At 40.5% G+C, this 15,505-nt stretch overlaps 2 protein-coding genes across 2 annotated transcripts in view; one reads left to right on the plus strand and one right to left on the minus strand.

Moving 5' to 3' along the window:
• The window catches only part of f2 (coagulation factor II (thrombin)), a 99,078-nt gene extending 98,232 nt beyond the window's left edge, over positions 1 to 846 (plus strand). Inside the window, exon 14 of the mRNA XM_068045941.1 lies at positions 528 to 846. Within this exon, the coding sequence (XP_067902042.1) occupies positions 528 to 668 (141 nt within the window). The 3' untranslated portion in view covers positions 669 to 846. The remainder of the gene's footprint in view (positions 1 to 527) is intronic.
• A 10,696-nt stretch (positions 847 to 11,542) lies between these two features.
• Positions 11,543 to 15,505, minus strand: part of cat (catalase) — a 44,026-nt gene continuing 40,063 nt past the window's right edge. Inside the window, exons 12-13 of the mRNA XM_068045942.1 lie at positions 14,154 to 14,240; positions 11,543 to 12,321 (exon numbers count right to left, since the gene is read on the minus strand). Coding sequence (XP_067902043.1) covers positions 12,253 to 12,321; positions 14,154 to 14,240 — 156 coding nt within the window. The 3' untranslated portion in view covers positions 11,543 to 12,252. The remainder of the gene's footprint in view (positions 12,322 to 14,153; positions 14,241 to 15,505) is intronic.

A 15,505-nucleotide genomic window follows, 5' to 3' on the forward strand; every position in this document is an offset into this window, starting at 1 on the left:
TCAGCCTTGGCTCAGTGATAGCACTCTTAACCTGAAAGTTAGATGGTCATGGGTTCAAGCTTCACTTTGCAGATTGCAACATGTAATCTATGTTGACACATCAATGCAGTACTGAGGGGTGCTATTACTAGTGGAGGTGCTATCTTTTGATTGAAATGTTAAACTGAGTCTACGTCTTCCCTCTCATATGAATGTCGGCAATCCTGTGCACTGTTTGAAAATGAGCAAGGGAGTTCTTCTGCTACTTTGACCAATATTTATCCCTCACTAAAAGATCAGATTGTATGGATAATTATTATATTGGAGCATGCTTTGCATTAATTGGCCTCTGTATTTCCTACATTACAATGGTGATTACACCTCAAAAGTACTTCATTGGCTTTGATGTACTTTGGGACATTTGGTGGCTGTGAAAGGTGTTATATAAATGCTTATATAAATACATTCTCCCTATGTATCTCTGACTTAGAAGAAATTCCTTTTCCTTTATTATATATTAAAAATATTTGTTTTCAAATGTCACACAGAACCCAGCAGATAATCGATGGTACCTGTTAGGAATCGTCTCTTGGGGAGAAGGATGTGACAGGGATGGAAAATATGGATTCTACACTCATGCATTCCGGTTTAGAAAATGGATAATGAAAGCTATACAGGGCAAGACATGAGAACCTAAGAATTAAAAGTCGCAATGCCCTACTTTAAAGAGGGCATGACCATTTTCTGATGTTCACTGAGGGAAATAAGAATAAATTTGATGTTTCTGTATGATTCAGTCATTCTCTGTACTTGAATTAATTTTCAACATGTTTATGAAATAAAGCTAGATTATTACTGATAGAATAAGTTTGAAGAGTTTTATTTGTCTTCTTCCTCTCTCGACTTTCCTCACATTTTTCCCCTTTATAGAATCTCTTCTATTTATTATATATCATATTTGTATCTCTGTCTTCCCTTCTTTCAATAATACATGCCTTTAAACCCATTATTGGCATCACTTTATCGCAACTCTTAGACTTATTTTGAGTGATCAAAAACAAGAGTTTTCATCCAATCGAACACATATTTTGTTTTGCTCACAGTGAATTGGAGATTGCACTGTTGCAAGACAGATATGCTGGGTGAGTAGTAATGCACGTAAATAAATAACCTACACACAAACAAAAGAATGTAGGTGCTGTACCCATTTCAAATACATTGAAAAAAATTTCAACATGCACATTCATTTGTCACACATATAAAATACTGTATTTGTTAAATTAACCCTGTGAATACAGCAACTTGCAATAGCCTCGTATGTCCTCAAACTTTCTATCACTGCACTGTTGTAACTTCGCCAAGTTGGTGTTCCAGTGAAGTTACTGCTTCGGAGTAGGAACTTTGAGGAAATTCTCAGTGACTTGTTTCCTCAGCACAGGGCACAATTTCAAAGTTTGCAAATGATACGAAACTTGGAAGCATTGTGAACTGTGAGGAGGATAGTGTAGAACTTCAAAAGAACATAGGCAGGTAGATGGAATGGATAGATAGGTGGCAGATGAAGTTCAATGCAGTGAAATGTGAAGTGATACATTTTGGTGGGAAGAACATGGAGAAACAATATAGAATAAAGGATACAATTCTAAAGGGGGTGCAGGAGCAGAGGGACCTGGGTTTATAAGTGCATTAGTCAATGAAGGTGGCATAGCAGGTTGAGAGAACAGTTAATAAAGTATCCAGTATCCTGGGCTTTATTAATAGGGGCATAGAGTACAAGTGCAAGGAGGTTATGTTGAATTTGTATAAGATTCTAGTTCAGCCCCAGCTGGAGTACTGCGTCCAGTTCTGGGTGCCACACTTTAGGAAGGATGTGAAGGTGTTAAGAGGATGCAGAAAAGATTCACGAGAATGGTTCCAGGGATGAGGAACTCCAGTTATGAAGATAGATTGGAGAAGTTGGGACTGTTTTCCTTGGTGATTAGAAGGCTGAGAGGAGATTTGATAGAGGTATGCAAAATTATGAGGGGCCTGGACAAAGTAGATAGAGAGAAACTGTTCCTACTCACGAAAGGATTAAGAATGAGAGGGCACAGATTTAAAGTAATTGGTAAGAGAAGCAAAAGCGAGATGAGGAGAAACTCTTTCATGCAGCGAGAGGTTAAGGTCTAGAATGCACTGCCTGAGAGTGTGGTAGAGGCAGGTTCAATTGAAGCATTAAAAAGGGAATTAGACAGTTATATGAAAAGGGTTACAGGGAGAAGGCAGGGGAGTCTGTGATAAGAATTAGGAGCAGGAATAGGCCATATGGCCCATCGAGCCTGTTCTGCCATTCATTAATATCATGGTTGAACTTTTACATCAACTCCACCTTCCAGCTCTATCCCCAAATCCTTGATTTCCCTCGTACCCAAAAATCTATCTATCTCAGTCTTGAATATATTCAAAGACTGAGCATTCACAGCCCTTTAGGTTCAAGAATTCCAAAGATTCACAACTCTCTAAGTAAGAAATTTCCCCTCATCTGTCCTAAATGACTGATCCTTTATCCTGAGATGTCAACCCTTACTTCCAGACTCTCCAACCAATGGAAACAGCCTCTCAGAGAGTGGAGGTCCATTCTATTCAATCTGTCCTCAGAGGAGAACCCTCCCAGGAATCAATCTTGTGAACTTTCATTAGACCCCTTTCAGGCAAGTATATACCTCTTTAAGTAAGGGGACCAAAACTGTACACAGTACTCCAGGTGTGGTCTCACCAAAGCCCTATGTAATTGCAAGACTCCCTTACTCTTATACTCCAACTTCCTTGCCATAAGGGCGAAGATACCATTTGCCTTTCTAATTGCTTGTTGTACCTGTATGTTAACTTTCTTCAAATCTAAATCCCTATGGATACTAACATTTACTAGTCTCTCACCTTTTTTTAAAAAAAGTTTGCTTTTCCACTCTTTCTACCAAAATGGATAATTTCACATTTCCTCACATTATACTCCATCTGCCATTTTCTTTCCCAAATCACTTAATCTGTCTATATATCCCTTTGCAGCCTCTTTGTGTCTTCCTCATCGCTTACTTTCCCACCTAACTTTGTAACATCAGCAAACTTAGATATATTACACTTGGACCCCTTATCTAAGTCATCCATAATGAATTTAAACAGCTGAAGTCCCACCATTGCAGCACTCGACAAGTCACAGCCTGCCATCCGCAGAATGGCCTGCTTATTTCTATTCTATTTCCTGTCCATTAACCAATCCTCAATCCATGCTCATATATTATCACCAATCCAATGAGCCCCAAACTTGTATACTATATCACTGGTTCCCCTTTAATCACTCTGCGACTTACACCTTTCAAAAGCTCTAATAGATTTGTCAAACATGATGTCCCTTTCATAAAACCATGTTGACTTTGCCTAATCATATTGTGATTTTCCAAGTGCCACATCCTTAAAAATAGATTCTAGCATTTTCCATATTACAGTAAAATTATCTTGCATAAAGTCAAAAAGGTTTCGATTCTTAATCCTTAATTTCTCTGCTCTCCTCACTCACTCTAAACTATCACCCTCTGAATTTGCTGCACTCTGTTCTCTTCGGTCCAACCTTAAATTGTCATCAAACTGGCTGACTAGGGTGGTGCTGTTGTTGTCTGGCAAACTGTCCTTTATCTAGCAGAGGCCAAAAACCAACTCTCTGATACTTCTTCCTACCTCCACTTGGACCATGACCCCACCACTGAGCGTCAAGCCATTGTTTCCAGGACTGTCACTGACCTCATCTCCTCTGGAGATCTTCCCTTGATGGCTTCCAACCTCATTGTCCCCCAACCCTGAATAACTGCTCCTACCTCTTTCCTAAGATCCATAAACCGAACTACCCTGGTTGACCTATTGTTTCAGCCTGTTCCTGCCCCCCTGAACTGATTTCTTCCTATCTCCACTCTTTTATTTCCCTCTTGTCCAGCCTCTTCCCATTGACATCTGTGACACTTCTGATGCCCTTCTTCACTTTAACCATTTCTAGTTTCCTGACCCTGTCGCCTCTTCATCTGGACGTCCAATCTCTCTACACCTCCAGCCACCCCACCCCTCCCCCCGTGCTCCCCCCTCCCACCCACACCAGGACAGTCTGAGAACTCTCTGCTTCTTCCTTGAATTAAGGCCCGACCAGTCTCCATGCACCACCACCCTCCTCTGCCTGGCTGAACTAGTTCTCGTTTTTTTTATTCATTCATGGGATGTGGGCATCGCGTTTATTGCCCATCCCTAATTGCCCTTGAGAAGGTTGTAGTGAGCCGCCTTCTTGAACTGCTGCAGTCCATGTGAGGTAGGTACATGCACAGTGTTGTTTGGAAGGAAGTTCCAGGATTTTGACCCAACAACAGTGAAGGAATGGCGATATAGTTCCAAGTCAGGATGGTGTGTGGCTTGGAGGGGAACTTGCAGGTGATTGTGTTCCCATGCAGCTGCTGCCCTTGTCATTCTAGGTGATAGAGATCATGGGTTTGGAACGTGCTGTCTAAGGAACTTTGGTGCGTTGTTGCAGTGCATCTTGTAGATGGTACACACTGTTGCCACTGTGTGTCGGTGGTGGAGGGAGTGAATGTTCTGAATGGGGTGCCAGTCAAGCGGGCTGCTTTGTCCTGGATGGTGTCAAGTTTTTGGAGCTGCACCCATCCAGGCAAGTGGAGAGTATTCTATCACACTCCTGACTTGTGCCTTGTAGATGGTGGACGGGCTTTGGGGAGTCAGGAGGTGAGTTACTCGCCTCAGGATTCCTAGCCTCTGACCTGCTCTTGTAGCCACAATATTTATATGGCTGTTCCAGTTCAGTTTCTGGTCAATGGTAACCCCCAGGATGTTGATAGTAGGGGATTCAGCAATCATAATATCATTGAATGTCAAAGGGAGATGATTAGATTCTCTTTTGTTTACGATAGTCATTGCCTGGCACTTCTGTGGCGCGAACAGCTTCTCTTTTAACTCCACTCCCTCCAAATAAAAGGTGTTGCTATGGGTTGCCACATGGATCCCAGCTATGCCTCCCTTTTTGTGGGATCTGTGGAACATTCCTTGTTCCAGTTATACTCAGGCCCCCTGCCTCACCTTTTTCCAGTACATTGATGACTATATTGGTGCCATTTCCTGCTCTTGACATGAACTGGAAAATTTCATAAATTTTGCTTCCAATTTCCATCCTTCTCTCATCTTTTGGACTAATCATTGAGTTCAACAATTTCAGACCATACCTATGCCCCCATTTTGTTTCTTTTATCTTTGCTGGTTTTGGTTTTCCTCTCTTGTTTTTTTCTTTTTTTCACTTTCAGGCGGCAGTTCTTCATCTTTCTGCCATTCACACCTCCTCTAGAAATATTTTTTGCTTCTCTCCTTGTCCCATGACCCTCCCTTTGGCTTTGCACCACCAACTCTTTTGCCATTTAATCTCTCCTGCCTTCCATTCACATTTCTTTTTGTTCTTTTTCCACCCTCCCTGCTTTCAGTTGCTTTAAACCTATTGCATCTTTAACTTTTCTCAGTTCTGATGAAAAGTCATGGACCTGAAACATTAATTCTTGTTTCAGTCTCCACAGATGCTGCAGACCTGCAGAGTATTTCCAGCATTCTGTTTTGAGTTCAGAATCCAGCATCCACAGTATTTTACTTTTATTTTCTTAATTCTTAATAGTTTTGGTGTTTTTAAACACTCTCCAACCTCTAATTATAGTTTTATTGCTCTTAAATTGCATTCCCCTGCTGTTAGTCCTGTTGTTGCTTTTTTATTGGTTGATCAGGAGGAGCAACAAAACAGGTCTCACAAACAGCAAGTCCAGGCTCAATTTGTGAATGGCTAGTCTTGCTAGTAATAATAAAAATTATAATTGTAGGCTGAGATAAATAGGCAATTGTCATCTACTGGTGTAAGTATATATATCTAAATAGTTAAGAACCAATAGTAACCCCAGCAGAATTATAGGGCAGAATTTAGTTGAGCTGGCAGGGCTCCTGATGCTGGGCTGAAAAGGCAGAAGGAACCCCACCTCCATCCTTCAGAGCTCCCTGGCGCAATTCAATGGTGCTTGGGCAATTAACTGCCCGGCGCCAAGATCCCTATCACTTGCCACTTATCAGCCCAAGCTTGAATGTTGTCCAGGTCTTGCTGCATGTGGGCACAAACTGCTTCAGTATCTGAGCAGTCGTGAAATGAACACTGCTCAATCATCAGCGAACATCCCCGCTTCGGACCATATGATGGAGGGAAGGTCATTGATGAAGCAGAAGATGATGTTTGGGCCTAGGACACTACCCTGCAGCAATGTTGACGGGCTGAGATTATTGGCCTCCAACAAACAACCATCACCCTTTGTACTTGGTATGACTCCAAATAATGGAGAGCTCTCCCCCTGATTCTCATTGACTTCAGTTTTGCTAAGGCTCCTTGATGCCACACTTGGTCAAATGCTGCCTTCATGTCAAGGGAAGACAAGCTCACCTTCAGCTCTTTTGTCCATGTTTGGATCAAGGCTGTAACGAAGGCTGAAGCCAAGTGCCCCTGGCGGAACATGAACTGAACATTGATAAGCAGGTTATTGGTGTGTGCTGCTTGATAGCACTGTCAGTGACACCTTCCATCACTTTGTGATGATTGAGAGCAGACTGATGGAGTGGTAATCGGCCGGATTGGCTTTGTTCTGCTTTTTGTGGACAGGACCTATCTGGACAATTTTCCTCATTGTTGGGCAAATGCCAGTGTTTTGTAGCTGTACTGGAATAACCTGTCTAGGGGCGTGGCTAGTTCTGGAGCACAAGTCTTCAGTACTACAGCTGGGACTTTGGCAGGGCCCATAGCTTTAGTTGTATCCAGTGCCTTCAGCCATTTCTTGTTATCATATAGAGTGAATCGAATTAGCTGAGGCCTAGCATCCGTGATACTGGGGACATCAGGAGGAGGCACTCGCACTTCTGGATGAAGATGGTTGCAAATGCTTCAGCTTTTTCTTTTGCCGTGATGTGCTGGGCTCCCCCATCGTTGAGAATGGGGATATTTGTGGAGCCCCCTTCTTTTAGTTGTTCAATAGTCCACCACCACTTGTAACTGAATGTGGCAGGACTGCAGAACTTTGATAACTTTGCTCTATTGAATGCTGCTTCTGCTGTTTAGCATGCATGTAGTCCTGTATTGTAGCTTCACCAGGTTGGCACCTGATTTTTAGGCATGCCTGGTGCTGCTCCTGGCACACTCTCCTAATCCCCTGGCTTGATGATAATAGTCGAGTGCCAGGCCATAAGGTTACAAATTGTGCTTGAATACAATTCTGCTGCTGCTGATGGCCCACAGTGCTTCATGTTTTGAGCTGTAGGATGTGTTCTGAATCTATCCCATTTAGCACAAGGACTGTGCAGTGGCCACTCCTATCAATACTGTCATGGACAGATGCATATGCAACAGGTAAATTGGCGAGAGTGAGATCAAGTTTTTTTTTTCCTTGTCGGTTCCCTCACCACCTGCTGCAGGCCAGTGCAGCAAATAAATTCTTCACAACTTGGCCAGCTCCGTCAGGATGGTGCTACTGAACCATGCTTGGTGATGGACATTGAAATCCTCTGCCCAGAGTACACACTGTGCCCTTGCTACTCTCAGTACTTCTTCCAATTGGTGTTCAACATGGAGAAGCACTGATTCATCAGCTGAGGGCATATGATAAGCAGCAGGAAGTTTTCTTGTCTGTGATCGATCTGATCCCATGAAACTTCACAGGGTCCACAGCCACTGTTGAGGAGTCCCAGGGCCACTCCCTCCTGACTGTACAGCTGCCTGCCTGTGGGATAGGACATACTCAGGGATGGTGATGGAGTAGTTTGGGACACTGGATGCAAGATACAATTCGGTTAGTATGATTATGTCAGGCTGTTGTTTTACTAGTATGTTGGCAGCTCTCCCAATTTTGGCACAAGCCCACAGATGTAATTATTAAGTAAAATGAGGTTCAGGTCAATTGCTCTTTTGATTGACATGAGTTTACTTGAGTGCTTCTGCTCTAATCTTTAGTTTCAACATTTTAAGATTGTTTGGATCTTTAACTCTAATGTGCACGGACTGAATATACTTAACCTATTAATGGATATCAGCAGAACACTCAGCGAATTAGAGGTTACATGTTTTCAAGGCAAGTTGCTTCACATCTTCAATTTGGAAATAAGTTTGTGCAAGCTTTCCCTCAAGTCGCAACAAAACAGATACCACCAATGCCATAACTTTCATTTGAGGTTTGTGGCATCTTGCTGTGTCGATTGGCTGCTGCTTTTGCCTACATAATAATGGTGCCATTGTCAAAGTAATGTACCAGATACAAAGCGCTCTTTGATGTGCTAAGGACGCAAGCTGTTGTACAATGCTGATTTGTTCCTGAAAAATCTTTTTTCCTTACCCACTAGATATAGAATTCCCTCCACAGATCAGATACATAAATAAATTGTTGCATGTTATGTGACAATAGTTTATCTTTAAAAAATACCAAGGAACATAGACTGTAATGAATATAAAACTTAATTTGCACATTTCCTTTAACAGGAATATAAATATTTGGTAATGCTACTAAAACATTCTTCCTGAATATTATTTCAGAACTTCCCACTAAATTTTTATTAATGTTGCAGTTTGTCCACAATGTGTTATTTTCTGAGCTGAATGCAAGTAAAGGTAAAGCTGGTGTAAATTTAATTACAAAATCAATGTCAGACACTAAAAGTGCAATATTTCATTTGTCATGTGACTAGTGCTAAATTAAAATACGCCCTTGATTTAAGTACGGTCTGTAATTACAAAGAATTGGATTCCCATCCCAAGTAATTAATTTTCCATTTATCAATTAGAGTGGAGGAGTCATAGCTTGTGCTGTGAATAGCTATTTTTGGCTGTCAATCAAAATAGTTCTAGGAGTTGTTGGACCCCATGTGTAATGGAAACTATAGTCTATTACTTTTTAAACCTCTTCAGCTGACATGGTCATCTCTTGGAAGCTCTATGGAGTTTAGACCTGTAGCTCTAAAAAGGCACAGGCTTCGATGGAAAATATTTAAAACACAAAATGCTATCATCTGGATATATTTATTCATGTTATTGTAATTTTATTAGAAATTATTTTTAAAGTCCATCAAGTTACAAATCTGATTTGCAGTGGTAAACCCTCAGATTTGCTGGAGAAAAAAGCATTTGAAGAGATTTTCAATTATATGTTCAGACAATATAGTTTGCTTTTTTCCCCTCTTGTATTTGGTAGATTCTGTTGACGATTCAGTCTTGATTTGTTGTCACAGAACTCTACTTCTTACCACTTTTTTCATTGCATTTGTTTATTTCTTACTTGTGATTAGGTTAATTTCATACTCATAAATCAGGAACAAATCAGCTAATGCACACGCAGAGCCTTCTAGAAAGATTACACAATGGTCAAAAATACATGCCAACAGAATTAAATTTTAATAGCATCAAAACCATTGTCGAGCTCTGAGGCCCAGTAACCTTTTGATCCCAAACTAAAACAATTTTTTTTGGTGGAGTATTGTGTGATCCAATTTCATTTTACCCAAACCAGTGTTATCCAATTATTAAAGTGGCAAACACTTTGAACCATCTGTTTTTAATCAAAGCATTAAAATTGTTGGATTAAACAAGTTGCTCTTGATTATTGGGCAAAGGCAAAAAGCCCATATGAACCCACAGACACTCATGGGTGTTTCGTTTTTTTTTTGTTTTTAAAAACTATTGTGAAGAGCATGAAATAAAAACTCTATGGCCCATGATATAAAATTACCATTAAGGGCTGTTTGCTGAAAAAAGCTGCAAGAACTGGAGATTTTCCCCCTTTAAAAAAAAATACAAACCAGCTTATCTCAAAAGTGACCCGTATTAACTTTACCATTAGCTAATTTTACCAAACAGCTTTAGCCAGCAGGCACATGGTTAGTGGCATTCTGTTGTTTCAGGAGGTGAAATAGACACTCAAGAGGGTCCTCAAATAAACTGCCACAATTTGGGGTTAATTGTTAAACTTGAATGTGCATTCTTTTTCAACTTGGCATAGATTTCAGTTCCCAAGACTGTCTGCTTATGGTAAACTCACTCTGCTCATGAAGAGTGTTGTGGGGGAGCCCAAACAAAATATGCTGCACTGTGGTCATGAAAGTTTCTAATTTAAAAGAAAAAAAGTCCAGATGAGTCTTTGGGGTTCTAGGGGCTGGACAGAGTACAGGATTTCACCATGAAGAATCCAGACAGAAATCTGCCTCTTATTAGGCTGTGGAGCAATAGATATAGATTCTCTGACACTAGTTTGAAGAGTAGGGGAGTTCTCACTGGTGTCCTGGCTAATATTTATCCCTCAACCATCATTAAAACAGATTATCTAGACATCCACCTCACTGCTGTTTATGGAACCCTGCTGTATGCAAAATCGTTGTCAAGTTTCCCGACATTATAACAGCGACTACACTTCAGTATGTCATTGTCTGGACCATGCTTGGGATTGTCCCGAGTCTATGAAAGGTGCTACATAGATACAAGTTCTTTTTGAATCACCATACCTTCCTAACTGATTAAAAGAGGTCAAGTAAATGGTTAAGAAAGTAGACAGCTTAAAATGGAACCAGATTTTCACTGACTCAGTTGGTCTTCACCATGCTTTACTGAGTTTAAAAACTGCCCATTTTTATTTTTTTTTTAAACTGCTTTGACATTACAAAATGGGAGGTACATTCACTGCCAGAGCAGATCCTTTAAAAATCACTGCTTGGCAACATAAAACAAAGTAGGGAACACACCACTATATGGAGCCTGGGGAAAATTAGAAGCAAAAATACAGAGCTAACTATAAAATACAAATTCAGAGTGCTGACCACTTGACTGGGAAATTAAACAGTCAGAAGGGATACAATTTAACACAACCTACAATCTGAAACAATTTAAAATCAAAATCAAATGAGAACTCCCGACAGGATTCTAGAGTTTGAGAAAATTAACAAAGCCAGTGTAATGCTGGAGAATATCAAAAACTAGTGCAAGTGGAAAATGCTGCACCCACCACCAGCAGTAAACTGAGCTGTGAAAATACTCCCACTACAAAATTCACGGTTAAAAAAAGAAATGCAAGTGCATTTCTGTGGCACCTTTTATCACCACCAGATGTCCCACAGCACTTTACAGCCAATGAAGCATTTTTGAAGTGCAGTTACTGATGTAATCTAGGAAATGTGGCAGCCAATTTAAACATAGCAAGCTCCCACAAACAGCAATGTGATGTTGGTTGAAGGATAAATACCAGGACACCAGCTCTTTGCTCACCAGAGAGGGAAGATGGGTCTTTAGTTGAACATCTCATCGAAAAGATGACACCTTCAACAATGCAATGTTCCCTTGGTACGGGCACTGGAGTATTAACCTAGATTTGTGCTCAAGTCTCTATAGTGAGACTTGAATCCACAATCTTCTGATTCAGAGGAAAGAGTGCTACCAATTGAGTCATTGTGTAAGTCTGTTTGTATAAGTGTCAAAGTATTTACAACAGTATTTCTAAGTTGCATTAATAGAGTTTCATCCTTTATTCAGTATCCCATTTCCCAGATTAAAAAATAAAAATCAATATTGTTTAATAAGACTCAAAGTGCAGTGGACATATTTTGAGCTGTCATTAGGCTGTACTTCATTGCAAGAACAAAAGGCACAAAAGCTAGTGCATTGGATATCCAAAAGGTTAAAGTTTCTGCTAAATAGAGCTATCCAACAAAGAATAAAGTGTTAAAAGGCATTTTAGTTGGCTTACTCTGGCCAATCTTCAAAAGTGTGCTAAAGGAAGCAGTGGAGGTAGAACAGCTCACTGGAGTTTGCCCAATATGAATTCCGAGCCCAACACACACCATGCCACAGATCAAATCAGACATTGTAACCAGATAGAGTTTAATGTTAGTATATAAAAAGGCTCATCTCCAGGACTATATAGCTTAAATCTGAGTGAGTAATGGACGGAATTTGCAAATGCAAATTGGGAAGGGTGGGGAGAAGGGGAGAGGAGAAACTCAGATTGGTTATAAATGCAAGCAGTCAGACAAGATTTTAGCCTTTAAACAAAATATGCAGAAAGAAAATTCTTGAGTTACAAGATTTGAAGTTTAGGGATCACGAGCACACAATCAGTCAACAAATGAAGCTTATTTGGGCCTGGACAGTTTGCATTCAGGCAATTTGTTGACGTAGTGACACTGCAGCTCAGGCTTAACCTGTCACAGGTTTGACTTCTCAGCTGAAACGACACGATCAGAAGAATACGGATTGTAGGTTCTGATCACTGCCTGTAAAGAAAGATATCCAACAACAGCACTGATTACCAAGTTTTAAAAAAAAAAAAAATACACACCTACTCACACAAGGTGGTTGGAAAGATTGACTCATTTCAACAAATAGAATATGAACACTGCCTTGTGCAGCACCTGAATGATCTTAAATCTTTTTAAACTTGAGGTTTCAAAAATTGAAATGCTCATCAGAGCTCACAAAACTCAAAATGGTTTTAGTAAGAGTACTAACTTTATACTTTTTACACCTGCAAAGCATCATATAATCTCCAAATATTAGCCTCAGTGTTGTCAGACATTCAATTTTGGGAATGTCTCAACTTCCTCTAGGTCAACACTAGGAAACCAAAGCCATTCTCTGTAACCCCCACCATAACCAGCTTACTCTAACCATCTCTAGTATTCTCTTTCCAGTAACGGTCATGACTTGAAATTCTTTGACCATCCTTCCACTGACCTAGCATGTCTAAACATCTTGAGGAGAGAAAAAAAAAAAAGAGGGAAATTGTTGGGAAGGAAGGACGACAAAGTTGTGTGCAAATCATTCAAGGTGATATTTACATTTGGAGTTGGAAATCCCACACAAAGGAGGATAACAGAATATTGAACATGGGAACAATACAAAATATTAGCCACATCAGTGTCAGGAAAACCCAATATGGGACATATTAATTTCATTGGTTGGAAACTTACATTAGACTTTTAATAGAAAAACCCTACAAGTTAACTTTTAAAAGCTAGCAGCCAAGATGGTCACTAATTTATATTTGAAATACCAGGAAATTGGACTGGAAACAAAAGTCCAACGGAAACTCAGCTAGAACAATGGCTTGCTCCAAGTGATTGAATTTCCTAGAATGGCTTTATCAGCACGGTCATCAAGGCCATTCTCACTCACTGACTCTGAAAGAGGCAACCCCCCTCCAAGTGTGGATGGACACCCTGGGGCATGCAGCACCTTAAATTTCAGAAGATTCCAGAAAAAACCTAATTTAAAAACAAAGAGGTTTGATAGAACCATGTGACTGCTTGCACAGCTCTGAAGAAACTAGAAGTTTTGTCACAGACAGCAGACAGGCAGTAACTGAAAAGGACAGCAACGAAGCAGGTGGCTGCTGTCTCTCTCTCCCCAGAAAATATCAAAAGACCCAGCTGCAACTAGGAACCCCTCCAAACCTACAGACCAATTTAGTCAGCCACCAAAGGAAGAGAATCAAAAACCAATTTTGCCTTCAGGAACCCTGAGCAAAGCAAGCCAACCACTGTGCATGCAGCCCAGCAAGGACTTCAAGATTACAACTTCAGCAGAGGCCTATTGGACACTCATACTGTATTTAAATTCTATTTATTCTGGACTTTTAATCCAACCACCAAAATCAGTTTCCCTCTGTAATCTAGGTGTGTGACTCATGTGAATGTGCGCATGAACGTGTAGCATATTTTTTGTATTTTAAAATCGGGTTAGAGTGTCAAGTGTAAAAAGCTTAACTCTTTGGTTCTTTTGCAATTACATTAGAGGGATAAGGTCAAACACACAATCACAGAAGTGGCAAGTACAACCACTGTTTTAAAAAGGAATAAACCCTGTTGCAGTCAAACGAGGGGGAAGGTGAAAGGAGAGCCTGAGACCCCCTCCTCACCTGGCTGTAACATCAGCAAAAACATTTACTTAAAAAAATATTGTCCTGGTCAGTTTGAATTGAGCTCTGATCCTGTGACCATAACTGAATGTAGTTCATGAATAGCTGAATAAATAGATCAAGGTGAAAGAGTTACACAAGTATAATTAAAATTCAAGTTGAATAGAAGATCAAAAGCACATCAGGTACCTTCTGAGGACATTTAGCATTGTACTGCTGCAGCAACGAATGGACTTGAGCGCCATAGTTAGGATGAACTTTGTTTAACAGACCCACCTAGAAAGGCAATGACTACAGTCAGGAATACACACTTGTACTCCAGCATTAGCATTCTACAAAACACCAGCCCTCCCCACAACACCTTTCTGAATTTTTGAAGCTGTCTGTGGTACAGATCTTCCCCAGGTCACATCTAGTTCTGAGGCCTCTGCCAATACAATAACCTAAGATATCAGCCTGACTGGTGCTTGGTGATTCTTTGTACAAACCTCCCTTTCTATGAAGGAGCAACTGGTTCCCACTAGACTTCAATACAGGGAACAGCATTGAGATCAGGAAGTCACTGTGCAGCAGAATAGAGGAAACAAGTTTGCTGTCCATCATGTGGGGCAATGCATTTTAACTATAATACGCTTCCCTCACCACATTTATCAGTTCTGGGGGGTGGAGCAGAAGAAACATTTGTAAATTGTACAGCTGTCTGTTAAATAGAAGCTGGCAGGTTGAACAACTGAATAAAAAATAAAAATAACTGCAGTTTGTTGGCCCGGGCAAAAAACTGGAAGAAATTCCAGAGATAATATTCCCACTGTTCAAACAGAGTTCCAGTAATTGTGTGAATGCCTAGATTCATTCTCAGAATCTTTCATCTCAGCATGCAAATATAGATACCGCCAGCTTCTTAAAAAATGTTAACTTAAGAATCTGCTTCACATAACTACTACTGTCTATGAAGGGGCAGAGATTGGTTTTCCCCCCTCCCACCCCTTCTAGCTTTGCCATCACAATTTAAATTATTTTAAGAACAAGTTTAAAATAGCAATTAAATCAGGTCCTGCCTCTGGTGCTAAAAGTGTACATTTATTATTCAAACATTGATCCAGTGCCCACTTTGGATATTAGCATATTGTCCAAGTCACTCTTGGTGCTGCTGCATTAGTATTAGTCCACTTCCATTGCAGCATTAGTGCCAACATACTATCCCAATGCTCTTGGTGGTGGCGGCAGAGTGTTAACATTTGGGGAAGTGGACTTTGTCTAAATGGTAGGTGATGCACGGTTTTGTTGCACCACACTATCGGAATTCTAATTTCTCTAAACATTGACAGTGCACAGTTTGCACCAATACAGTGCCCCAATGTCCACTGCTCTCAAATAGTGTGTTGCGGCGTAGTACTAGCAGATGGCCCCAATATCCACCTCTTGGTATAGGTGGCACTACAGTATCAATACATTAAATCAGAGGATCAGCAGTTTGATCCATAGAGAAAATCTACATTTTAGCAAGGGTATATAGGGCAATGCAGAGCAAAGTGGAAAAT

Source organism: Heterodontus francisci, chromosome 14 (genome assembly GCF_036365525.1).
Source record: "Heterodontus francisci isolate sHetFra1 chromosome 14, sHetFra1.hap1, whole genome shotgun sequence".
Lineage (NCBI taxonomy): Eukaryota > Metazoa > Chordata > Chondrichthyes > Heterodontiformes > Heterodontidae > Heterodontus > Heterodontus francisci.